Source organism: Rana temporaria, chromosome 1 (assembly GCF_905171775.1).
Source record: "Rana temporaria chromosome 1, aRanTem1.1, whole genome shotgun sequence".
In the NCBI taxonomy this organism is placed as follows: Eukaryota; Metazoa; Chordata; class Amphibia; order Anura; family Ranidae; genus Rana; species Rana temporaria.
The window spans coordinates 1039729-1066131 of record NC_053489.1 but is presented as its reverse complement, the minus strand read 5'-3'; the positions used below and the strand labels follow the sequence as shown (position 1 = coordinate 1066131).

The window sequence follows — 26403 nt, the reverse complement described above, 5'->3', positions numbered from 1 at the left end:
TTACACCCCCACCACCAGCCTGAACCGGTGATATCCCATCCCCCACACCATTACACCTCCACCACCAGCCTGAACCGGGGATACCCCATCCCCCACACCATTACACCCCCACCACCAGCCTGAACCAGTGATACCCCATCCCCCACACCATTACACCCCCACCTCCAGCCTGAACCGGTGATACTCCATCCCCCACACCATGACACCCCCACCGCCAGCCTGAACCGGTGATACCCCATCCCCCACACCATGACACCACCACCGCCCGCCTGAACCGGTGATACCCCATCCCCCACACCATTACACCCCCACCACCAGCCTGAACCGGGGATACCCCATCCCCCACACCATTACACCACCACCGCCCGCCTGAACCGGTGATACCTCATCCCCCACACCATTACACCCCCACCACCAGCCTGAACCGGGGATACCCCATCCCCCACACCATTACACCTCCACCACCAGCCTGAACCGGTGATATCCCATCCCCCACACCACCACACCCCCACCACCAGCCTGAACCGGGGATACCCCATCCCCCACACCATTACACCTCCACCACCAGCCTGAACCGGTGATATCCCATCCCCCACACCATTACACCCCCACCACCAGCCTGAACCGGGGATACCCCATCCCCCACACCATTACACCCCCACCACCAGCCTGAACCGGTGATATCCCATCCCCCACACCATTACACCCCCACCACCAGCCTGAACCGGTGATATCCCATCCCCCACACCATTACACCCCCACCACCAGCCTGAACCAGTGATACCCCATCCCCCACACCATTACACCCCCACCACCAGCCTGAACCGGGGATACCCCATCCCCCACACCATTACACCCCCACCACCAGCCTGAACCAGTGATACCCCATCCCCCACACCACTACACCCCCACCACCAGCCTGAACCGGTGATACCCCATCCCCCACACCATTACACCCCCACCACCAGCCTGAACCGGTGATATCCCATCCCCCACACCATTACACCCCCACCACCAGCCTGAACCAGTGATACCCCATCCCCCACACCATTACACCCCCACCACCAGCCTGAACCGGGGATACCCCATCCCCCACACCATTACACCCCCACCACCAGCCTGAACCAGTGATACCCCATCCCCCACACCACTACACCCCCACCACCAGCCTGAACCGGTGATACCCCATCCCCCACACCATTACACCCCCACCACCAGCCTGAACCGGTGATACCCCATCCTCCACACCATTACACCCCCACCACCAGCCTGAACCGGTGATATCCCATCCCCCACACCATTACACCCCCACCACCAGCCTGAACCGGTGATATCCCATCCCCCACACCATTACACACCCACCACCAGCCTGAACCAGTGATATCCCATCCCCCACACCATTACACCCCCCACCACCAGCCTGAACCGGGGATACCCCATCCCCCACACCATTACACCCCCACCACCAGCCTGAACCGGTGATATCCCATCCCCCCACACCCCCACCACCAGCCTGAACCGGTGATATCCCATCCCCCACACAATTACACCCCCACCACAAGCCTGAACCGGTGATATCCCACCCCCCACACCCCCACCACCAGCCTGAACCGGTGATATCCCATCCCCCACACCATGACACCCCCATCTCCAGCCTGAACCAGTGATACCCCATCCCCCACACCATTACAGCCCCACCACCACCAGCCTGAACCGGTGATACCCCATCCCCCACACCATTACACCCTCACCACCAGCCTGAACCGGTGATACCCCATCCCCCACACCATTACACCCCCACCACCAGCCTGAACCGGTGATACCCCATCCCCCACACCATTACACCCCCACCACCAGCCTGAACCGGTGATACCCCATCCTCCACACCATTACACCTCCACCACCAGCCTGAACCGGTGATATCCCATCCCCCACACCACCACACCCCCACCACCAGCCTGAACCGGGGATACCCCATCCCCCACACCATTACACCCCCACCTCCAGCCTGAACCGGTGATATCCCATCCCCCACACCATTACACCCCCCACCACCAGCCTGAACCAGGGATACCTCATCCCCCACACCATTACACCCCCACCGCCAGCCTGAACCGGTGATACCCCATCCCCCACACCATTACACCCCCACCACCAGCCTGAACCGGTGATATCCCACCCCCCACACCCCCACCACCAGCCTGAACCGGTGATACCCCATCCCCCACACCATGACACCCCCACCTCCAGCCTGAACCAGTGATATCCCATCCCCCACACCATTACACCCCCACCACCACCAGCCTGAACCGGTGATACCCCATCCCCCACACCATTACACCCTCACCACCAGCCTGAACCGGTGATACCCCATCCCCCACACCATTACACCCCCACCACCAGCCTGAACCGGTGATACCCCATCCCCCACACCATTACACCCCCACCACCAGCCTGAACCGGTGATACCCCATCCTCCACACCATTACACCTCCACCACCAGCCTGAACCGGTGATATCCCATCCCCCACACCACCACACCCCCACCACCAGCCTGAACCGGTGATATCCCATCCCCCACACCACCACACCCCCACCACCAGCCTGAACCGGGGATACCCCATCCCCCACACCATTACACCCCCACCTCCAGCCTGAACCGGTGATATCCCATCCCCCCACACCCCCACCACCAGCCTGAACCGGTGATATCCCATCCCCCACACCATTACACCCCCCACCACCAGCCTGAACCGGTGATACCCCATCCCCCACACCATGACACCCCCACCTCCAGCCTGAACCAGTGATATCCCATCCCCCACACCATTACACCCCCACCACCACCAGCCTGAACCGGTGATACCCCATCCCCCACACCATTACACCCTCACCACCAGCCTGAACCGGTGATACCCCATCCCCCACACCATTACACCCCCACCACCAGCCTGAACCGGTGATACCCCATCCCCCACACCATTACACCCCCACCACCAGCCTGAACCGGTGATACCCCATCCTCCACACCATTACACCTCCACCACCAGCCTGAACCGGTGATATCCCATCCCCCACACCACCACACCCCCACCACCAGCCTGAACCGGTGATATCCCATCCCCCACACCACCACACCCCCACCACCAGCCTGAACCGGGGATACCCCATCCCCCACACCATTACACCCCCACCTCCAGCCTGAACCGGTGATATCCCATCCCCCCACACCCCCACCACCAGCCTGAACCGGTGATATCCCATCCCCCACACCATTACACCCCCCACCACCAGCCTGAACCAGGGATACCTCATCCCCCACACCATTACACCCCCACCATCAGCCTGACCAAGTGATAAAAGGCAGGATGGATCCATGCACCAAATTCTGACCCCACCATCTGAATGTCGGAGCTGAAATCCAGACTCATCAGACCAGGCAACGTTTTTCTTCTATTGTCCAATGTTGATGATCCTGTGCCAATTGTAGCCTCGGTTTCCTGTTCTTAGCTGACAGGAGTGGCACCCGGTGTGGTCTTCTGCTGCTGTAGCCCATCTGCTTCAAGGTTGGGTGTGTTGTGTGTTCAAAGACGATATTCTGCATATCTCGGGTGTAACAAGTGTTGTTTTGAGTTACTGTTGTCTTTCTATCCTCTGGAACCAGTCTGCCCCATTCTCCTCTGACCTCAACAAGGCATTTTCCACCACACAACTGCCGCTCACTGGATATTTTCTCTTTTTTCCCCACTATTCTCTGTAATCCCCGTGAGACGGTTGTGTGTGAAAATCCCAGAAATACTCAGACCGGCCCGCCTGCCACTAACAACCATCCCCCGTTCAAAGTCACTTCCATCCCTTTTCTTCCCCCAATCTGAGGCTCGGTTTGTAACTTCAGCAAGTCGTCTCCACCGCGTCTACATGCCTAAATGCATTGACTTGCTGCCGTGTGATTGGCTGATTAGCAAGAAACTGAACAGGCGTACCCAATAAAGTGTCCGGTGAGTGTATACTGTATATACAGGTGTATTATAGACCATAATGGAATGCTCCGGAGGAGTCTGTCTGACATATTATTATTATTATTATTATTATTATTATTAGTATTATTAATAGTATTATTATTATTATTATTATTATTTTATTTATTTATTATTATTATTATTATTATTATTATTATTATTATTATTATTTATTGCTGCTGTTATTATTATTATTATTATTTATTGCTGTTATTATTATTATTAATTATTATTATTATTAATTATTATTATTATTATTATTATTATTATTATTATTAATTATTATTATTTATTATTATTATTTATTATTTATTATTTATTATTATTTATTATTTTATTATTATTATTATTATTATTATTATTATTATTATTATTATTATTTTTTATTATTATTATTATTATTATTATTATTATTATTTTTTATTATTATTATTTATTATTATTATTAATTATTATTATTTATTATTATTATTATTTATTGCTGTTATTATTATTTATTGCTGTTATTATTATTATTATTATTATTATTATTATTATTATTATTATAATTTTTTATTATTATTATTATTATTATTATTATTATTTTTTATTATTATTATTATTATTATTATTATTATTATTTTTTATTATTATTATTATTATTAATTAATATTATTATTTATTGCTGTTATTATTATTATTATTAATTATTATTATTATTATTATTATTATTATTATTATTGTTATTTATTATTATTATTATTATTATTATTTATTATTATTATTATTATTTATTATTTTTTATTATTATTAGTATTAATATTAGTATTATTATTATTTATTATTATTATAATTATTAATTATGATGATGATACAGGATTTGACAGTAGAATTACAATACAGCGCAATGCAGAAGGAATGGGAGGGCGGTTCTCATGCTACACAAGGTATTGGCTGCAGGGGACGATCCTATGGAGGTGACGCAAGTTGGGTTCTCAGGTGGAGGCGCGGTTGGCTTCTCTGACGGAATGAGTTTTCAAAAATTGCCCAAAGGCCGACAGGGTGGGGAGCTGACCAGTAAGGACGAGCCAAACACCCCCCCCGGTTTGCACCAGAACTTGCCGAACAGGACAAAAAATTTGTTCGAACGTCGTCAAAGTCTATGGGACACGATCATGAAAAATCAAAAGTGTAAATTTTAAGGGGTAATAATAGGACTGTTACTGATCAAAATTTTTCTGTTCGATTAATCTTTTTTATTTTTAATCGATTAATCGACTAATTTCGATTAATTATAGCGCACATACAGATCCAACTACTTTTAGCTGATCTCCTGGCAGGCCGATTCCCAGTGCAGCTACCAACCACTGGAAAAATGGATAGCAGGATACAAAGAACACACAAACGCCGCGCTCGATGGGAATAGCATTACAACTTTTATAGTCTTCAAGTAGGTAACAAAATAAATATTGCACTGGAGATAAAGGGCCAGATTCACAAAGAGATACTCCGGTGTATTATCTCCTGATATCTCCTGATCCCCCATCGTATCTCTGACTTACACCGGTCCTATCTATGCGCCTGGTTCATAGAATCACATACGCATAGATAGGGCTAAGATCTGACAGTGTTATAATGTGTTACACTGTCGGATCTTTTTTTCCATTTAAAAATGGCGCCGGGGGCGTTCCCGCTGATTTACGATAAATAATATGTAAATCAGCGAGATACGCAAATTCACGAACGTACGCGGACCCGTCGCAGTGTTCTTACGACGTTTCCGTAGCGGCGTACCCGTCGTATACTTACCCCTGCTTTTATCAGGCGCAGCCAATGTTAAGTATAGCCGACGTTCCCGCGTCGAATTTAAATTTTTTAACGTCGTTTGCGTAACTCGTTCTAGAATACGGACGGACATCGTTTACGTAAGCGTCCTAGCGACGTCAGTGGGAGCAATGCACGCCGGGAAATTTCGCAGGACGGCGCCTGTGCATTTAAATCGGCGCGGGAACGCGCCTGATTTAAATAGTACACTCCCCCTAGCCGCGGAATTTGAATTCCGCCGGGGGATTTAGGATCCGCCGCCGCAAGTTTGGAGGTAAGTGTTTTGTGAATTACCCACTTGCCTCTCAAACTTGCGGGAGCGGATCTTAAATCACGTAGATCGAGCGGATCTATAGATCCGCTGCGCTACGTGAATCTGGCCAAAAATCGATGTAGCTACATAAACTGTAAAAATGGTGCGAGTAATACCAAACGGTACCAAAAGCAGTCATAAAAACATGTAGCTAAGTATGATACTGGTATAAAAATGTGTACAACGATACCACTGCTGAATCCAGATGAGGAGAGGTTAACATCAGTGCGTCGGCATGTAGATGTCCCGTGAAGGGAACTATCACAACTCCCAGGGGATGGTTGTAGAATCCCAGGTTGATAGAGGGAAGTGATAGAGGGAAGTGATAGAGGGAAGTGATAGAAGGGAAGTGATAGAGGGAAGTGATAGAGGGAAGTGATAGAGGGAAGTGATAGAGGGGAGTGATAGAGGGAAGTGATAGAGGGGAGTGATAGAGGGGAGTGATAGAGGGGAGTGATAGAGGGGAGTGATAGAGGGAAGTGATAGAGGGAAGTGATAGAGGGAAGTGATAGAGGGAAGTGATAGAAGGGAAGTGATAGAGGGAAGTGATAGAAGGGAAGTGATAGAGGGAAGTGATAGGGAGAAGTGATAGAGGGAAGTGATAGAAGGGAAGTGATAGAAGGGAAGTGATAGGGAGAAGTGATAGAGGGAAGTGATAGAGGGAAGTGATAGAGGGAAGTGATAGAAGGGAAGTGATAGAGGGAAGTGATAGGGAGAAGTGATAGAGGGAAGTGATAGAAGGGAAGTGATAGAGGGAAGTGATAGAGGGAAGTGATAGAGGGAAGTGATAGAGGGAAGTGATAGGGAGAAGTGATAGAGGGAAGTGATAGAAGGGAAGTGATAGAAGGGAAGTGATAGAGGGAAGTGATAGAGGGAAGTGATAGAGGGAAGTGATAGGGAGAAGTGATAGGGAGAAGTGATAGAGGGAAGTGATAGAAGGGAAGTGATAGAAGGGAAGTGATAGAGGGAAGTGATAGAGGGAAGTGATAGGGAGAAGTGATAGAGGGAAGTGATAGAAGGGAAGTGATAGAGGGAAGTGATAGAGGGGAGTGATAGAGGGAAGTGATAGAGGGAAGTGATAGAGGGAAGTGATAGAAGGGAAGTGATAGAGGGAAGTGATAGGGAGAAGTGATAGAGGGAAGTGATAGAAGGGAAGTGATAGAGGGAAGTGATAGGGAGAAGTGATAGAGGGAAGTGATAGAAGGGAAGTGATAGAGGGAAGTGATAGGGAGAAGTGATAGAGGGAAGTGATAGAAGGGAAGTGATAGAGGGAAGTGATAGAGGGGAGTGATAGAGGGAAGTGATAGAGGGAAGTGATAGAGGGAAGTGATAGAAGGGAAGTGATAGAGGGAAGTGATAGGGAGAAGTGATAGAGGGAAGTGATAGAAGGGAAGTGATAGAGGGAAGTGATAGAGGGAAGTGATAGAGGGAAGTGATAGGGAGAAGTGATAGAGGGAAGTGATAGAAGGGAAGTGATAGAAGGGAAGTGATAGAGGGAAGTGATAGAGGGAAGTGATAGGGAGAAGTGATAGAGGGAAGTGATAGAAGGGAAGTGATAGAGGGAAGTGATAGAGGGGAGTGATAGAGGGGAGTGATAGAGGGAAGTGATAGAGGGAAGTGATAGAGGGAAGTGATAGAGGGGAGTGATAGAGGGGAGTGATAGAGGGAAGTGATAGAGGGAAGTGATAGAGGGAAGTGTAACAGCCCTTGTGTGTGGCAGATAGTAAGGTCCCGCCGGCATGCAGATATGAAGGCACAGCAAAGGAGCCCTTCAGATGGACACGGCAAGCCCCGCCGGTGTCCGTGACGTCACCGGATCTCCGACGGAACTCCCTGAAGGCCCAGAAGCCGGCGGAGAGGTGAGTACCAATCAAAAGAATTTTAATCGATCAAAAAAATTTAAGATTAATCGATTAATTAAAAGTTAATTTGCACAGCCCTAGTTAATAAGCAAGTTATTGTCATAAAAAGTGTTTGGGGACCCGGGTCCTGCCCCAGGGGAGTGTTTGGGGACCCGGGTCTTGCCCCAGGGGAGTGTTTGGGGACCCGGGTCCTGTCCCAGGGGAGTGTTTGGGGACCCGGGTCTTGCCCCAGGGGAGTGTTTGGGGACCCGGGTCCTGCCCCAGGGGAGTGTTTGGGGACCCGTGTCCTGCCCCAGGGGAGTGTTTGGGGACCCGGGTCCTGCCCCAGGGGGAGTGTTTGGGGACCCGGGTCCTGCCCCAGGGGAGTGTTTGGGGACCCGGGTCCTGCCCCAGGGGGAGTGTTTGGGGACCCGGGTCCTGCCCCAGGGGAGTGTTTGGGGACCCAGGTCCTGCACATTTACGTTGGCAGAATGGCACGGCTGGGCACAGGCACGTACATGTACGTCCTCTAAGTGGCCATTTTATTATTATTTATTTATTATTGTTTAATTTATTATTATTTATTTATTATTATTATTATTATTATTATGATGATACAGGATTTGACAGTAGAATTACAATACAGTGCAATGCAGAAGGAATGGGAGGGCGGTTCTCATGCTACGCAAGGTATTGGCTGCAGGGGATGATCCTATGGAGGTGACGCAAGTACAGTTCTCAGGTGGAGAGGCGCGGTTGGCTTCTATGACAAAAATTTGTTTTCAAAGATTGCCCAAAGGCCGACAGCCAGGGTGGGGAGCTGGCCGGACATACCGGGGCAGGGAGTTTCAGAGGATGAGGGGGGGCTCTGGAGAAGTCCTGGAGACGAGCGTGGGAGGAGGTAATAAGGGGGAACTAGAGAGCAGGAGGTCCCGGGAGGAGCGGAGGGGACGATTTGGGTGATATCTGCAGATGAGGTCGGTGATGTAGATGGGGGTCGATGTTGTGGATGGCCTTGTACTTTGTGGTTAGTATTTAGAATTTTATACGGTGGGGTAGGGGAAGCGAGTGAAGGGATTGGCAGAGAGGGGCAGCAGTCACGGATCGGTTAGTAAGGTCAGGGCCGTCTGTAGTATTGATTTGACCCTAGGCAAACATTTTATTTTCCGCCATGCAATCCTGCTCTTCACCCCAACATCCCCAAAAAAACATGCAAACACACACTTGACTTATCTAAAAAAACTTTAAATACTGTTGATGGGGACAAGGGCCTCTTCCCCACAACCCTGGCCCGGTGGTTTTGGAGGTCTGCGGGCGAGGGGGCTTATTGGTATCTGGAAGCCCCCTTTAACAAGGGGCCCCCAGATCCTGGCCCACCCCATAGTACCCCAACTCATTCACCAAAAACGTAGATAAAAACACAACACAAGTTTTTGACAATTCCTTTATTAAAATGTAGCGCCTGGTTACTTCGAAGTACCGGTGCTATTTAAATTGAGAGGGGGATCAGAGTGTTAGTTAAACTCTGATCTGGTTAAAATGTTCGAATTGGGTCCCTGTCTCAGCTTGCCTGTGCTGTGGGCTCATTCTGTTGTGCTGGGGTGTTATTTCCACCCCAGTGCAGTAGATGGCAGCAGTGGAGTCAAGGTTTGGGTGCTCTTCCCCAGCAGCCAATCAGGAGGGTTGAGCCTCGCTGTGCATGCTGGTGGAGGGGTATTTATGGGACAGACGCCATGGAGTCTGGGTCGTCTTCTTCCAGTGTGGCTCCCACCTTTAGGGTGACCACATCACGGCGCCCCAGCGGTGTGGCCTACCTGGCCGGGGCGTGCGTGCTACGTGGTGTTCCTGGTTCCGGGACCATGTTGGTCCGGAAAAATTTGGGACCCAGTGATCGACTAGGTTCCCACTTTTGAAGATCCCAAGCGGTATAGCTGTTCGGTGGGGAGTCCATCTGAGGAGAGCCAATGAGAGGCTGGCGATCCAATAGGGTCTCGACAATCCACCGGGGATCAAGGTAGCCGGACACTGAGGGATTGATCACCTGTCAGTCGGTACCTGGGCGACGTTAAGAAGGAGATCCAGGCGCAATTCACCTAAGGAGGATTGCCACCGTATTTGCAATCAGAGAGGGTCTGTGGCAGAGGTGTCTCCCTGACGTTCATTCCAGGAGGGTCTGTGGCAGAGACTTTTCCTCAAAGGTTATAGTGATAGTCCGGCTGCCAGGTCAGTGAGAGAGGCCTGTCCGGGTCAGTGAGAGAGGCCTGTCCGGGTATGCTAATCCCACTCAGGCAGGAGTGGTGAAGAAAAGTGTTACACGGGGGAGCAGGACTGTTTCCCTATCATGACGCCTGAATTTGCTGTTCTCCTTCTTCCTTCAACTTTACTTTCCTCACCACAAGTTTTATTGTTTTTACCCGGCTGGGTTATAAAGAGCACAGCAAAGAGCACCTGTTGCGGACATTCCTTTACTTCTGCTATATGCACCATTCACCCCTAGGAATTCGGAAGAGCCACGAGGTAAATGTGCCACCCAAAACAAACCAGCAACTCCTTCGGGGGTAGTGCTACAAAAAGATAAAAAATAAATAAAAAATGTCCCCCCAGTGTAGATCCATCATGAATCACGTCGCCACCGTCAACCTGAAAAAAAAAACAACCTCTTGCACCGATGAAAGCTCCCGCCATCTTCCACCTCTGCCACCTGACCAGTGGCGGCTGAAGTTTTAGGATGGGGGGGCGCAATACCCCCCCCTTCCACATTTGGTCCCTCCAACTTCTCACAAGCCACACCCCTTATAGAATCCACCGCTCCGTCCCCTGTATTCCACTTGCTTCCACTCAATGTCAGGAGTATACAGCTCAGCGTCACAGCACAGAGTATACAGCCCCAGCATCACAAATCATGGTATATAGCGCAGCCTTGCAGATCGGTGCAAACAAACTAAAATATGACACTGTCAGTAATGAAGGACTCGAAATGGGCAGGAGATTACCAGAGACTGCGGACATACTGCACGAGATTACCAGAGACTGCGGACATACTGCACAAGATTACCAGAGACTGCGGACATACTGCACAAGATTACCAGAGACTGCGGACATATTGCACGAGATTATCAGAAACTGCGGACATACTGCAAAAGATTAAACAGAGACTGTGGACATACTGCAGGAGATTATCAGAAACTGCGGACATACTGCACAGGATTACCAGAGACTGCGGACATATTGCACGAGATTATCAGAAACTGCGGACATACTGCACAGGATTACCAGAGACTGCGGACATACTGCAGGAGATTATCAGAAACTGCGGACATACTGCACAAGATTACCAGAGACTGCGGACATACTGCACAAGATTACCAGAGACTGCGGACATATTGCACAAGATTATCAGAAACTGCGGACATACTGCAAAAGATTAAACAGAGACTGCGGACATACTGCAGGAGATTATCAGAAACTGCGGACATACTGCACAGGATTACCAGAGACTGCGGACATATTGCACGAGATTATCAGAAACTGCGGACATACTGCACAGGATTACCAGAGACTGCGGACATACTGCAGAAGATTACCAGAGACTGCGGACATACTGCACAGGATTACCAGAGACTGCGGACATACTGCACAGGATTACCAGAGACTGCGGACATATTGCACGAGATTATCAGAAACTGCGGACATACTGCACAAGATTACCAGAGACTGCGGACATATTGCACAAGATTATCAGAAACTGCGGACATACTGCAAAAGATTAAACAGAGACTGCGGACATACTGCAGGAGATTATCAGAAACTGCGGACATACTGCACAGGATTACCAGAGACTGCGGACATATTGCACGAGATTATCAGAAACTGCGGACATACTGCACAGGATTACCAGAGACTGCGGACATACTGCAGAAGATTACCAGAGACTGCGGACATACTGCACAGGATTACCAGAGACTGCGGACATACTGCACAGGATTACCAGAGACTGCGGACATATTGCACGAGATTATCAGAAACTGCGGACATACTGCACAAGATTACCAGAGACTGCGGACATACTGCAGGAGATTATCAGAAACTGCGGACATACTGCAAAAGATTAAACAGAGACTGCGGACATACTGCAGGAGATTATCAGAAACTGCGGACATACTGCACAGGATTACCAGAGACTGCGGACATACTGCAGAAGATTACCAGAGACTGCGGACATACTGCACAGGATTACCAGAGACTGCGGACATACTGCACAAGATTACCAGAGACTGCGGACATACTGCATGAGATTACCAGAAACTGCAGACATACTGCAAAAGATTACCAGAGACTGCGGACATACTGCACAAGATTACCAGAGACTGCGGACATACTGCACAAGATTACCAGAGACTGCAGGCATTACTTGTCCTGCGACTTGGGACTTAAACGTTGCATGACAAGTCGTACCCCATGATTTCCAATGAGAACTGTTCATATCTGTGCAACTTTGAAGTAGTCCCTGCATTACTTTGGTCCCACTTTGATGCAACTTGAGGTCCGTAGACCTCCAGAATACATAGGCATTGCTTTAAGTCGCATCAAAATTGCAGTAGAATTGTGCAACTTTCAGACTGCAGTAGCCTGAAAGTCGCAAGATTCTGCCACAATTTTTTGGTGCGATTTTGTGTATTCTGGAGGTCTATGGACCTCAAGTCACATCAAAGTGGGACAAAAGTAATGCAGGGACTACTTCAAAGTTGCACAGATATGAACAGTTCTCATTGGAAATCATCGGGTCCAACTTATCCTGCAACTTTCCAGTCCCAAGTCGCAGGACAATTTGCAAGCGGGGGGTGGTGTGGTGTTGATGGCCGATATTTTCCCTGCACATTAAGTATAATTTTTTTTTTTTTTTTAATAACTGGGGGGGGGGGGGGGGGTGGGGTGGTCTGGTGGGGTAGTGTTACCGGCCGCTATTTGTCCTGTAATGAATTTTTACATAGAAAATAAGTGTTGTTAATAAGTGGGTAAATGAATTATAAAAAAAGTTTTCAATAACCGGGTGCCCGGTTATTGAATTTTTTTTATAATTCATTTACCCACTTATTGCTAAATTGAATCAACTATAATAAATAAACAGTTAATAAGCTTAACTGTTAATAATATTAAATCTAAAAAAAAAACATTGATTGGGGGGGGGTTGTTGCCTGGCATTTTTTTTGCTGAATAATAAATATAAAAAAAAAAAAATATTGGATTAAGCAGGGGGGGTTGAGGTTGGTTTGCCAGCAGCCGAATATTACATGCAAAACGTCTTTGAATAAGCGGGTGGGGCGGAACGGGGGGGTGCCGGCCGTCGAATAAAAAAAAATCGTTCAATAAGCGGGGGAGATAAGATGCTGTGACCGATGCTTATACTTAGTATAAGCTGGTGGGGTGTTGTGTCGCGGCCGCCGATGCTTTGTATTCCATAAGGGGTGAGGTGAAGACATGTCAGGCAGGCAGGCTTAGCTCAGCTTACCTGTTCCTCGGGCGGGCGGACTGAGCTCGAGCAGTCCCGACGTCACTTCATGTTTTTCCAGTGACGTCGGAACGAGCACAGAGACGAGCGGGTGCACACTGAAAGTGTGTGCATCCGCTCGGCGATAACAATACTGTCCAAGTGGCGCGATGGAGAACGCCACAAAGGCATATTTTGGCTTCCAATTTAGCGCCGCGTCTGCAATCCCGTGATTGCACAGACGTGGCGCTACTCTTTCTGCACTGTGCCCGGCGCCCCGCGTGAGGACACAGTGCACATATAAGGCCCTTTTTTTGATTTTTTTTTTTTTAAAGGGACAGGTTTAAATTTTTTTTTTTTTTTACTGACTGGGGGATGAGGGGCGGCGCCCGGGCACCCCCTATGGACGGGCCGCCACTGCACCTGACAGTTCTTAAATAGCTAAGGGGTGGGACCACCCGTCATCTTTGACCCAGCATGCCCTGGTTGATGACGTCCCAAGGAGCGGGTCACCTGATGACGTCATCGGGTGGCCCCACCCCTTAACTATTTACCTTTTCTTCCCTCATTTACAGCTCACCTCTTTTTCCTCCATCTGCAGCACACCTCTTCTTCCCCCGTCCGCATCTCACCTCTTCTTCCCCCCATCCGTAGCTCACCTCTTCTTTTCCTGTCCGTAGCTCACCTCTTCTTCTCCCGTCCGTAGCTCACCTCTTCTTCCCCCGTCCGCATCTCACGTCTTCTTCCCCCGTCCGTAGCTCACCTTTTCTTCCCCCGTCGGCATCTCACCTCTTCTTCCCCCGTCCGTAGCTCACCTCTTCTTCCCCCGTCCGCATCTCACCTCTTCTTCCCCCGTCCGTAGCTCACCTCTTCTTCCCCCGTCCGCATCTCACCTCATCTTCCCCTGTCCGCATCTCACCTCAACTTTCCCCACATCTGTAGTTCAATTCTACTTCCCCCGTCCGTAGCTCACCTCTTCTTCCCCCGTCCGCATCTCACCTCTTCTTCCCCCGTCCGTAGCTCACCTCTTCTTCCCCCCATCCACATCTCACCTCTTCTTCCCATGTCCGCATCTCACCTCTTCTTCTCCTGTCCGTTGCTCACCTCTTCTTTCCCCGACCGCATCTCACCTCTTCTTCCCCCGTCCGCATCTCACCTCTTCTTCCCCCCATCCGCAGCTCACCTCTTCTTCCCCCGTCCGCATCTCACCTCTTCTTCCCCTGTCTGCATCTCACCTCTTCTTCCCCCGTCCGCATCTCACCTCTTCTTCCCCCCATCCGCAGCTCACCTCTTCTTCCCCCGTCCGCATCTCACCTCTTCTTCCCCTGTCTGCAGCACACCTCTTCTTCCCCCGTCCGCATCTCACCTCTTCTTCCCCCGTCCGTAGCTCACCTCTTCTTTCCCCGTCCGCATCTCACCTCTTCTTCCCCCGTCCGCATCTCACCTCTTCTTCCCCCGTCCGTAGCTCTCCTCTTCTTCCCCCGTCCCCATCTCACCTCTTCTTCCCCCGTCCGTAGCTCACCTCTTCTTCCCCCGTCCATAGCTCACCTCTCCTTCCCCCGTCCGCATCTCACCTCTTCTTCCCCCGTCCGCTCTCACCTCTCCTTCCCCCGTCCGCTCTCACCTCTTCTTCCCCCGTCCGCTCTCACCTCTTCTTCCCCCGTCCGCATCTCACCTCTTCTTCCCCCGTCCGCATCTCACCTCTTCTTCCCCCGTCCGCATCTCACCTCTTCTCCCCTCGTCCGCTCTCACCTCTTCTTCCCCCGTCCGCATCTCACCTCTTCTTCCCCCGTCCGTATCTCACCTCTTCTTCCCCCGTCCGTAGCTCACCTCTCCTTCCCCCGTCCGTAGCTCACCTCTCCTTCCCCCGTCCGTAGCTCACCTCTTCTTCCCCCCATCCGCATCTCATCTCTTCTTCCCCTGTCTGCATCTCACCTCTTCTTCCCCCGTCCGTAGCTCACCTCTTCTTCCCCCGTCCGCATCTCACCTCTTCTTCCCCTGTCTGCATCTCACCTCTTCTTCCCCCGTCCGTAGCTCACCTCTTCTTCCACCGTCCGCATCTCACCTCTTCTTCCCCCGTCCGTAGCTCACCTCTTCTTCCCCCGTCCGTAGCTCACCTCTTCTTCCCCCGTCCGCATCTCACCTCTTCTTCCCCCGTCCGTAGCTCACCTCTTCTTCCCCCGTCCATAGCTCACCTCTCCTTCCCCCGTCCGCATCTCACCTCTTCTTCCCCCGTCCGCATCTCACCTCTTCTTCCCCCGTCCGTAGCTCACCTCTTCTTCCCCCGTCCGCATCTCACCTCTTCTTCCCCTGTCCGTATCTCACCTCTTCTTCCCCTGTCCGCATCTCACCTCTTCTTCCCCTGTCTGCATCTCACCTCTTCTTCCCCCGTCCGTAGCTCACCTCTTCTTTCCCCGTCCGTAGCTCACCTCTTCTTCCCCCCGTCCACATCTCACCTTTTCTTCCCCCATTCGCATCTCACCTCTCCTTCCCCCATCCGTAGCTCACCTCTTCTTCCCCCATCTCAAAACTTGCGGCGGCGTATCGTAAATCCCCCGGCGGAATTAAAATTCCGCGGCTAGGGGGAGTGTACTATTCAAATCAGGCGCGTCCCCGCGCCGATCGAACAGCGCATGCGCCTTCAGGAAATTTTCCCAGCGTGCATTGCTCCAAATGACGTCGCAAGGACGTCATTGGTTTAGACGTTTACGTAAATTACGTCCTGCCGTATTCGAGAACGACTTACGCAAACAACGTAAATAATTCAAAACTCGGCGCGGGAACGACGGCCATACTTAACATAGGATACGCCGCACTTACCCCTGCTATAGCCGGAAAAAGCCAAGCGCAAACAACGTAAAAAAAAAAGCGCCGGGCGGTCGTTCGTTTCTGAATCGGCGTAACTGCTCATTTGCATATTCCTTGCGTAAAAAAAAAAAACGGAAGCGCCACCTAGCGGCCAGCGTGAGATTGCAGCCTAAGATCCGACGGTGTAAGTCACTTACACCTGTCGGATCTTAGGGATATCTATGCGTAACCTGATTCTATGAATCAGCCGCATAGATACGACGGACGGAACTCAGAGATACAACGGCGTATCAGGAGAAACGCCGTCGTATCTCTTTCTGAATCTGGCCCAATGTGTCCTTATCATTCTAATGCCACAGGCGACATTGCCACCCAGTGACAGAAGAGGGAAGTGCATCAAATCCAGAGTTAGGCACAAATCAGTGGATCGCTCTAACAATTAGCCAGGCTAGTTACCACCTAGCAAACTAAATTTGTTAGCAACCCTGCCTACATGTATGACGTCTCCCATTCCTCTCTCTTAACATGTTATTTATTTTCAGAATAAGATTCATTTGTGAATTTTACACTGACAAGAACTTCCTTTAAACTTCTTACATCTTACTCTGTTTCAGAAACAAATCCAAGAAGAAGGAACTCAAGCCTCCAATCGTTTATTCTCGGTTGATGGAATCAGCAAAGACGCCCGATTCTAAATCGTTACTTTCTATTATTTCTGCACGCAGTTTGGCTCATTTCATACGTTTCTACATTTCAAGCTCATCCGCCGATTCCACCGGATTTACACCCTCAATAAAATCACATCCTCCAATAAATGTAAGTACCTCCGAGCCCGAGTAGGAACTCCCGATGGACTTTGACCAAACCCAAGTTAACAACTTTAGACACCAGGGGCTAGATTCACGTAGAAGAGCGTATCTTTGTGCGGGCGTAGCGTATCCTATTTACGTTACGTCTCCGCAACTTAGACAGGCAAGTGCTGTATTCTCAAAGCACTTGCTCCGTAAGTTGCGGCGGCGTAGCGTAAATCGGCCGGCGTGAGCCCGCATAATTCAAATGTGGAAGAGGTGGGCGTGTTTTATTAAAATGAGCCGTGACCCCATGCAAATGAAGCGCCGATCGTACGGCGCATGCGCAGGCATGCTCAGTATCACGTCGAATTTACTCCCTAAGATACGCCAGGCTCAATGCCTGTGACGTGAACGTAACCTACGCACATCCCCATTCACGTACGACTTACGTAAACGACGTAAAAAGATACGCTTGTTCCGACGTCCATACTTTGCATTGGCTGCGCCTCATATAGCAGGGGTAACTTTACGTAAGGCCTCGTACACACGACCGCACATGTCCGCTGAAAATGGTCTGTGGACCAGTTTCCGCGGACATGTTCGGTCGTCTGTACGGCCGACCGGACCGTTTTCCAGCGGACATTTGTCCAGCCGACCGTTTTCCGGCAGACAAAAATTTCTTAGCATGCTAAGTAACTTGTCCGCTGGAAGGATATCCGCCGGACATGTGCGATGTTCAGTATGACCGATCGGACATGTCCGCTGGCCCGAGAACCCGCGCATGACGTCGAAGTGATTCGACGCATGCGTGGAAGCATTTGACTTCCGGGTTCGCGCACGTCGCCACGTCGCCTTCAAGTCGTCGTCACGTCACCGCGTATTCTGTCCGCGCGGATTTTGGTTTGATGGTGTGTACAACCATGAAACCAAAATCTCCGAGGGGACATGGCCGATAAAAACGGTCCGCGGACCGTTTTCATCGGACATGTCCCCTCGTGTGTACGAGGCCTGAGCCTAACGTAAACGGCGTAGCGGGCGCAAGTACGCTCGTGAATCGGCGTATCTACATAATTTACATATTCGCCGCGTAAATTTACGGAAGCGCCCCTTGCAGCCAGCGTAAATATGCACCCAAGATACGACGGCGTAGGAGACTTACGTCGCTCGTATCTTGGCCAAATGTATGCGTAACTGATTGAGGCGCATATATATGACGGGTCACATTCGGACTTACGACGGCGTACGTTGAGATACGCCATCGTAAGTCCTTTGAGAATCTGACAGTATATTGATTGGATCCAAAACAAGAGAACAATTGGCAAATTATTGATGAATTGTCTTCTGTGGCAGTGGCGGCCACTCATATGGGGTGCAGTGGTGCGGCCCCCCTAATCTCCATGTGCCCCTAATCTATATGCAGGGCACCGGACGCATGGATTTCTATGGGTTTTTTTTTTTCCCGGCTTCAAAATAAGTGGGCTTGGGGTGCAGAGCACTGCCCCCCATCTCACCCACTTCTGTGACATTAGAAAATACATTTTTTGCTATTGTCATTCTGCTTCTCCTCCCGGCCAATCAGGAAGAGGGTCTTAAAGCAGAGTCCCGCCAGAAAAAAAAGTCAGCAGCTACCAATACTGCAGCTGCTGACTTTTAATACAGTGTTTCTCAACTCCAGTCCTCAAGGCGCCCAAACAGGTCATGTTTTTAGGCTTTCCATTATTTTGCGCATCTGATTCGATCAGTTTCACTGCCTTAGTAATTACCACAGCCGTTTCATCTGAGGAGGGAAATCCAGAAATCATGACCTGCTGGGGCGCCTTGAGGACTGGAGTTGAGAAACACTGGGGTCGATTCAGGTAGGGGCGCGCAATGATACGGCGGCGCAGCGTATCGTATTTATGCTACGCCGCCATAACTTACAGGAGCAAGTGCAGTATTCACAAAGCACTTGCTCCGTAAGTTGCGGCGGCGTAGCGTAAATGGGGCCGGCGTAAGCGCGCGTAATTAAAATGTGGAAGGGGGGCGTGTTTTATGTAAATATATGATGACCTGACGTGATTGACGAATTATCCGTCCGATACGTTACGCTGCTGTAACTTTGGGCGCAAGTTCTGTATTCAGAAAGAACTTGCGCCCTTATTAACGGCGGCGTAACGTATGTGTTGCGGCGTAAGTTTGCGTAATTCAAATGGGGATGTTGGGGGCGTGTTTTATTTAAATTTGACTTGACCCCGCGTTTCTTTTTACGTTTTTTTTGAACGGCGCATGCGCCGTCCATAAAAAAATCCCAGTGTGCATTGCTCCAAATTACGTTGCAAGGACGTATTGGATTTGACGTGAACGTAAATGACGTACAGACGTATTCGCGAACGACTTACGCAAACGACGTGAAAAATTCTAAATTCTAAGCGGGAACGACGGCCATACTTAACATTGAGTACGCCTCGTAATAGCAGGGGTAACTATACGCCGGAAAAAGCCTAAGGCAAACGGCGTAAAAAAATGCGCCGGCCGGACGTACGTTCGTGGATCGCCGTAACTAGCTAATTTGCATACTCAACGCGGAATTTCGACGAATTCGCGGCCGGCTAAAAAAATGCATCTACGATCCAACGGCGTACTAAGACGTACGCCTGTCGGATCGATCCCAGATGCTGTCGTATCTTGTTTTGTAGATATTTATTCGTAATTCACAAAAGAAATTACCATCAGGAAGTGATGTCACAGGATGTGACCTCCACACAGGAAAATGACCATATAAGGATTTGACAACACAGGAAGTGACAATACAGGAAACCCTTCCGACAGGGTTAGTTAAATACAATACAACAACATGAAAAATACAACAACCAATGAACTGAGGGCCAGATTCACAGCAGAAATACGCCGGCGTATCTACTGATACGCCGGCGTATTTTCAAATTTGCCGCGTCGTATCTTGATTTGGAATCCTCAAACCAAGATACGACGGCTTTTGGCATAGATCCGACAGGCGTACGGCTTTGTACGCCTTCGGATCGTAGGTGTAATTTTGCGGCAGCCGCTGGGTGGAGTTTGCGTCGTTTTCCAGCGTTGGGTATGCAAATTAGCTGTTTACGGCGATCCACGAAGTTACGCGCGTTCGTCGCATTCTCTTACGTCGTCGCTAGTCGGTTTTTCCCGTCGCAATCTTAAGCCTGCTATTTCAGGACGTCCGGGAATACGAAAGTACGTTACGCACGTCGCCGTTCAAAAAACACGTCGGGGCGCCGTAATTTCGCGCAAAGCACAGCGGGAAATTTCCTAACGGAGCATGCGCAGAACGTTCGGCGCAAGAACGCGCCTAATTTAAATGGTACACGCCCCATTTGAATTAGGCGGGCTTGCGCCGGACGGCTTTACGCTACGCCGCCGCAAGTTTACAGGCAAGTGCTTTGTGAATCAAGCATTTACGCCGAAAACTTGCGGCGGCGTAACGTAAAGGGGATACGTTACGCCGCCGTAATTATTCCTGAATCTGGCCCACAGTTCCTGACGAGAGGAGCTTATCTGCAGGTGTACGCCCATGGCACCACATTTATGTTGACCAGCAGGGCCGCCATCAGGGGGGTACAGGCAGTACACCTGTAAGGGGCCCGGAGGTCCCCAGGGCCCCGGATGACAACCCCCCCCTTTTTTTTTTTTATATATACAGTGAGGAAAATAAGTATTTGAACACCCTGCTATTTTGCAAGTTCTCCCACTTGGAAATCATGGAGGGGTCTGAAATTGTCATCGTAGGTGCATGTCCACTGTGAGAGACATAATCCAAAAAAAAAATTCCAGAAATCACAATTTATGATTTTTTAACTATTTATTTGTATGATACAGCTGCAAATAAGTATTTGAACACCTGTCTATCAGCTAGAATTCTGACCCTCAAAGACCTGTTAGTCTGCCTTTAAAATGTCCACCTCCACTCCATTTATTATCCTAAATTAGATGCACCTGTTTGAGGTCATTAGCTGCATAAAGACACCTGTCCACCCCATACAATCAGTAAGAATCCAACTACTAACATGGCCAAGACCAAAGAGCTGTCCAAAGACACTAGAGACAAAATTGTACACCTCCACAAGGCTGGAAAGGGCTACGGGGAAATTGGTGAAAAAAGGTCCACTGTTGGAGCAATCATTAGAAAATGGAAGAAGCTAAACATGACTGTCAATCTCCCTCGGACTGGGGCTCCATGCAAAATCTCACCTCGTGGGGTCTCAATGATCCTAAGAAAGGTGAGAAATCAGCCCAGGACTACACGGGAGGAGCTGGTCAATGACCTGAAAAGAGCTGGGACCACCGTTTCCAAGGTTACTGTTGGTAATACACTAAGACGTCATGGTCTGAAATCATGCATGGCACGGAAGGTTCCCCTGCTTAAACCAGCACATGTCAAGGCCCGTCTTAAGTTTGCCAATGACCATTTGGATGATCCAGAGGAGTCATGGGAGAAAGTCATGTGGTCAGATGAGACCAAAATAAAACTTTTTGGTCATAATTCCACTAACCGTGTTTGGAGGAAGAAGAATGATGAGTACCATCCCAAGAACACCATCCCTACTGTGAAGCATGGGGGTGGTAGCATCATGCTTTGGGGGTGTTTTTCTGCACATGGGACAGGGCGACTGCACTGTATTAAGGAGAGGATGACCGGGGCCATGTATTGCGAGATTTTGGGCAACAACCTCCTTCCCTCAGTTAGAGCTTTGAAGATGGGTCGAGGCTGGGTCTTCCAACATGACAATGACCCGAAGCACACAGCCAGGATAACCAAGGAGTGGCTCTGTAAGAAGCATATCAAGGTCTCCAGACCTAAACCCAATAGAGAATCTTTGGAGGGAGCTCAAACTCCGTGTTTCTCAGCGACAGCCCAGAAACCTGACTGATCTAGAGAAGATCTGTGTGGAGGAGTGGGCCAAAATCCCTCCTCCAGTGTGTGCAAACCTGGTGAAAAACTACAAGAAACGTTTGACCTCTGTAATTGCAAACAAAGGCTACTGTACCAAATATTAACATTGATTTTCTCAGGTGTTCAAATACTTATTTGCAGCTGTATCATACAAATAAATAGTTATCATACATTGTGATTTCTGGATTTTTTTTTTTGATTATGTCTCTCACAGTGGACATGCACCTACGATAACAATTTCAGACCCCTCCATGATTTCCAAGTGGGAGAACTTGCAAAATAGCAGGGTGTTCAAATACTTATTTTCCTCACTGTATATATTTTTTATGTATTTTTTTTATTTCTTTATTTTTTATATATTTATATATATATATATATATTAGTGCTGTCAAGCGATTAATGTCATAGTTAACTCACGATTAATCGCGCCAAAAATTTTTTTTTTGTTTTCTTATTTATTTTTTATTTTTTTATAATATTAAATTGTGTTTTTTTATTTTTTTTACATTTTGATCACTTTTATTGCTGTCACAAGGAATGTAAACATCCCTTGTGACAGCAATAGGTGGTGACAGGTACTCTTTATGGAGGGATCGGGGGTCTAAAAGACCTCCGAGCCCTCCTTTGCACTTCAAAGTATTCAGATCGCCGAAAACGGCGATTCTGAATACTGTGTACTTTTTTAAATCCGGCGCCATTGGCAGCCGAGAAACCCGGAAGTGACGTCATGACGTCGCTTCCGTGGTTTCAATGCGGAGACTGAATCAAAGCCGCTTACGGCTTAGTGTCAGTCTCCGCCTGGACACAGAAGGCGCCGGATGGAGGATCGGGTCTCCCGGTGGGATGGGAGGCCCGGTCAGAGCGGCGAAAGGCGGCGGGAGGGGGGGATGTCCCCTCCCGCTCCTCCGGCATAACAACCGAGCGGCTTTTAGCCGCATCGGTTGTTATGTTTGGATAGCCGATCGCCCGCTCTAAACAACGGTACCGGGATGATGCCTGCGGCTGCAGGCATCATCCCGGTATAACCCCCGAACGCCGCCTCGTTAATCGCGCGATAAAAAAATTGACGGCGTTAACGTGGGTTTGCGTTAACGCCGTTAATAGCGCGTTTAACTGACAGCACTAATATATATATATTTTTATATATATATATATATATATATATATATATATATATATATATATATAGCACCCATTGTATGTATATATTATCACCCATTGTATGATGTTGTGGGTGGAGTGTGTCATTATCCCTTTTCTTACTGCAGCATGCTTTGTAACTGTATATAAGAAACCTGACTTTACCATTAAAGTCTGTCTGTTTGGAACCAGAGAACAGAGCTGTGTCTCGTTATTCTGGGGGAAAATCCAATGGGTCCTGTCTGCTGGATTGTGGCGTGTCGGAAGCTGTCTTGGATTGGCGGAATGGAATATCGTAACGGCGTTAACCCCTGACCGTTACAAAGCCCAATAGTGCCTATGAAACCCTCCTATTGCTGTCCATTGTCAATCACACAGGAGGCGCACCTGATGGGGAACTAGTTTCTCAGAGTTCCCCATCAGGCTCTGCCCACCTAACAGGCACAGTGGAGTTGAGTTGTCAGGTGGGCAAAGCCTGATAGGGAGTGTAATGAAACATCCCATACTCGGCTTGAGTGCTTTCATCATATCCCGCTTCCTCCCAGTCTGAATATAGATATCAGATATTCCAACCACTATCAACAACAAACAAGACAATACTTGTTTGTTTGCTGAACATGGACTGTTTATTAGAACCAGAATACAAGTCTTATATACAGTAGAAGAGGAGGTTCCCCCCTCCTGCTCACATTACTCTAACAATACACCTGTAACCAGAAACATAAATTAACATGAGCTAATTAACTAACCCCTTAAAGCAGCCGATGAGACTCTGCGCCCTCCTGCGCATTGTTATGATTAATCAGGATTTCACTATAGGTCAGACTTGTTGTCACCGAGCTTCACACAGTAGATGATACATTATCATAAGTATAAACACAGGACACCTTCTCACAATAGCAGGATCTCCAGCAGGAGTCGGCCCGTCTCCTACATTGTACAGAGGCCAATGTGATCGGCTCTCTCACCTAACATGTTGAGTTCAGAATCAAACAAACCAAGAATAGTCTTTACATCTATCCTGGGAGATATTGTGGATAAATATTACTGTCCCATTTTCAGTAATCCAAGATATATTTTCTCAGTCACCCTGGGCCAGGATGGTGCATGGGGAGCTTAAACGAGGGTTTGCCAACCTTTCCAAGGGATTCTGGGTTCCATGGGCCCTCCCGTCACAGGGAGCTTTGAGAAACTAGTTCCCATCAGGTGCACTTCCCTTTTGATTGACAACAGACGGCAATGGGTAGATTCCACTATTCAGCCCAAAAGCAGCTAAGGAATCCATCCATGCTGGCTACTGTCAATCACAAGGATGGTGGACTTTATGGGGAGTGTGTGCTCTGAATGCCGTTTTTTACTTTGAATTCGATTTTTCTTGTGTTCTATGAGTAGTGTGTGCTCTGCCTGTGTGTTCTCTGTGTGACTGGGATGGGACATTAGAGTGTAAGTTCCTTTGGTACATAGACTGATGTATTTGCTTCCTCTGTTCTCGGTACAGCAGTATGGTGTGTTTAGTAGATTTCATTACATTCTAATTTAGAGTTACAGATTTTACATTCCACTGAAGATGTTTGTCTCTTTCTCGTGTCTTCAGACAGCGATGATCACCTGATGGAACCAGAATGTGGATGTTCTTAAGATACATGTTATGGACACTGTCCATATTTGGGGGCGTTGCTGTGATTTTCTTCTCCTACCATGTACAAATCAGACAGAAGATGAGATCTCAGGAACTTCCCATTGCCACAGACACCATTACAGCTCTGGATCATCGAACATTTATCATCTCTCCGTATTATGAGCCTAGACTTGGCCAATTAGTCCGGGTCATCGCTATCCTCCATTTGTCCGTGAAAGAACTCTACTGTATCTTCCGTTGTTCCCCCGATCAGAACGTCTTTGTCAGGGCACAAATAGATTTTCATAGAGACAACTTTGGGTTCCCGTATGGAATGGCGAGTCTCCTTTGTGCAGAACCTTCTGGGTGTGATTACACTTATATGTCTTTCTCTTCCATAATTTCCACAAACACAAGTCAGGACCTCCTCTTTAAAGTCAGGAACCGCCAACCACAGACAATCTCCTCCAATTTCACCGTCTGTATCTCTACTTTGTATGGAAACTACAACAATGTCCTCCAGATGATCCAGAGTATTGAGATGTACAAGATTCTGGGGGCCTCTCGAGTCACTATCTATAAAACCAACTGTTCCCGGGATGTAGATAAGGTGTTACGTCATTACATTGATGAAGGAACTCTAGAGGTGGTGCCATGGCCAATAGACCGCCATCTTCGGACATCAAAAATGTGGAAATACACACCAGGACTCACTGCTGAGATTGGATATTTTGGACAAATTACAGCCTTAAATGATTGTCTATACAGGAACATGTATAAAAGTAAGTTTGTCCTCCTCAATGATCATGATGAAATTATTCTTCCGATTATAGACCGGGACTGGTCTTCACTGATGGAGAGTCTTCAGAAACAGTTCCCGGACACAAGTGTCTTCCGCTTTGAAGCTCGCGTCTTCCTTACATCAGACAACAGCTCCAAATTTGACCTGTGGCCTCATGTTCCCGGGGTCAATATTCTCCGCCATGCCTTGCCAAATCGTGTTAACCAGACAATGCATAATCCACGTAAAATGATTGTAAACCCCAGGAAGGTGTTTGAGACCTCCGTCCATTATGCTCCAAAATATGACGGAACTTCTACGAATGTACCAAACAATATGGCCACGACTTTCCACGGTAAAGGTAGCTGGGGGAAAGACGTCGCCAGAGAGGACCAGATTTGGGATGACATACTGCGAAAATACAATACGTCCTTAGTGCCAAAGGTGGATGGAGTGGTTCAGAAACTTTTCCCCCTCCACTAGGACCTCTATCTATCCTGTATAGAACTGGAACTTTTTATTTTCAAACAGAATTTTTAGCAAACAAAATATTGATGGAGAGAGGTTACATGAAATAAAAATGGATGGACATACTGTAGGTAAATGGTCTACATCAGGGGTGGGCAATTATTTTTTCGATGGGGCCACATGAGAAACTAAAAATATTTTGGAGGGCCGGGCCAAAAGGCTAAACTCAATACTGCATAAAATCAATTGTATTTCTTTATAAAAAGCAGTAAATATCATTGTTGGACAACTGGTACGAGTACTTGTTATAGTTAAACAATGAAAACGTGAGGTTGCCTTACAAGAATTTTTTTTAATTTATTAAACAAAATTTCCCAAAACAATGAACATTTTTCACTATTTGTGACTC

At 48.3% G+C, this 26403-nt stretch overlaps 1 protein-coding gene across 2 annotated transcripts in view; it reads left to right on the top strand.

Moving 5' to 3' along the window:
* Positions 1 to 26130, top strand: part of LOC120918721 (beta-1,4-galactosyltransferase galt-1-like) — a 32208-nt gene extending 6078 nt beyond the window's left edge. Inside the window, exons 2-3 of one of the 2 annotated variants that reach the window (XM_040330476.1) lie at positions 16887 to 17088; positions 24722 to 26130. In XM_040330476.1, the coding sequence (XP_040186410.1) occupies positions 24750 to 26009 (1260 nt within the window). In that variant the 5' untranslated portion in view covers positions 16887 to 17088; positions 24722 to 24749 and the 3' untranslated portion in view covers positions 26010 to 26130. The remainder of the gene's footprint in view (positions 1 to 16886; positions 17089 to 24721) is intronic. The other variant, XM_040330567.1, reaches the window with a different exon arrangement.
* Positions 26131 to 26403: the final 273 nt, after the last annotated feature.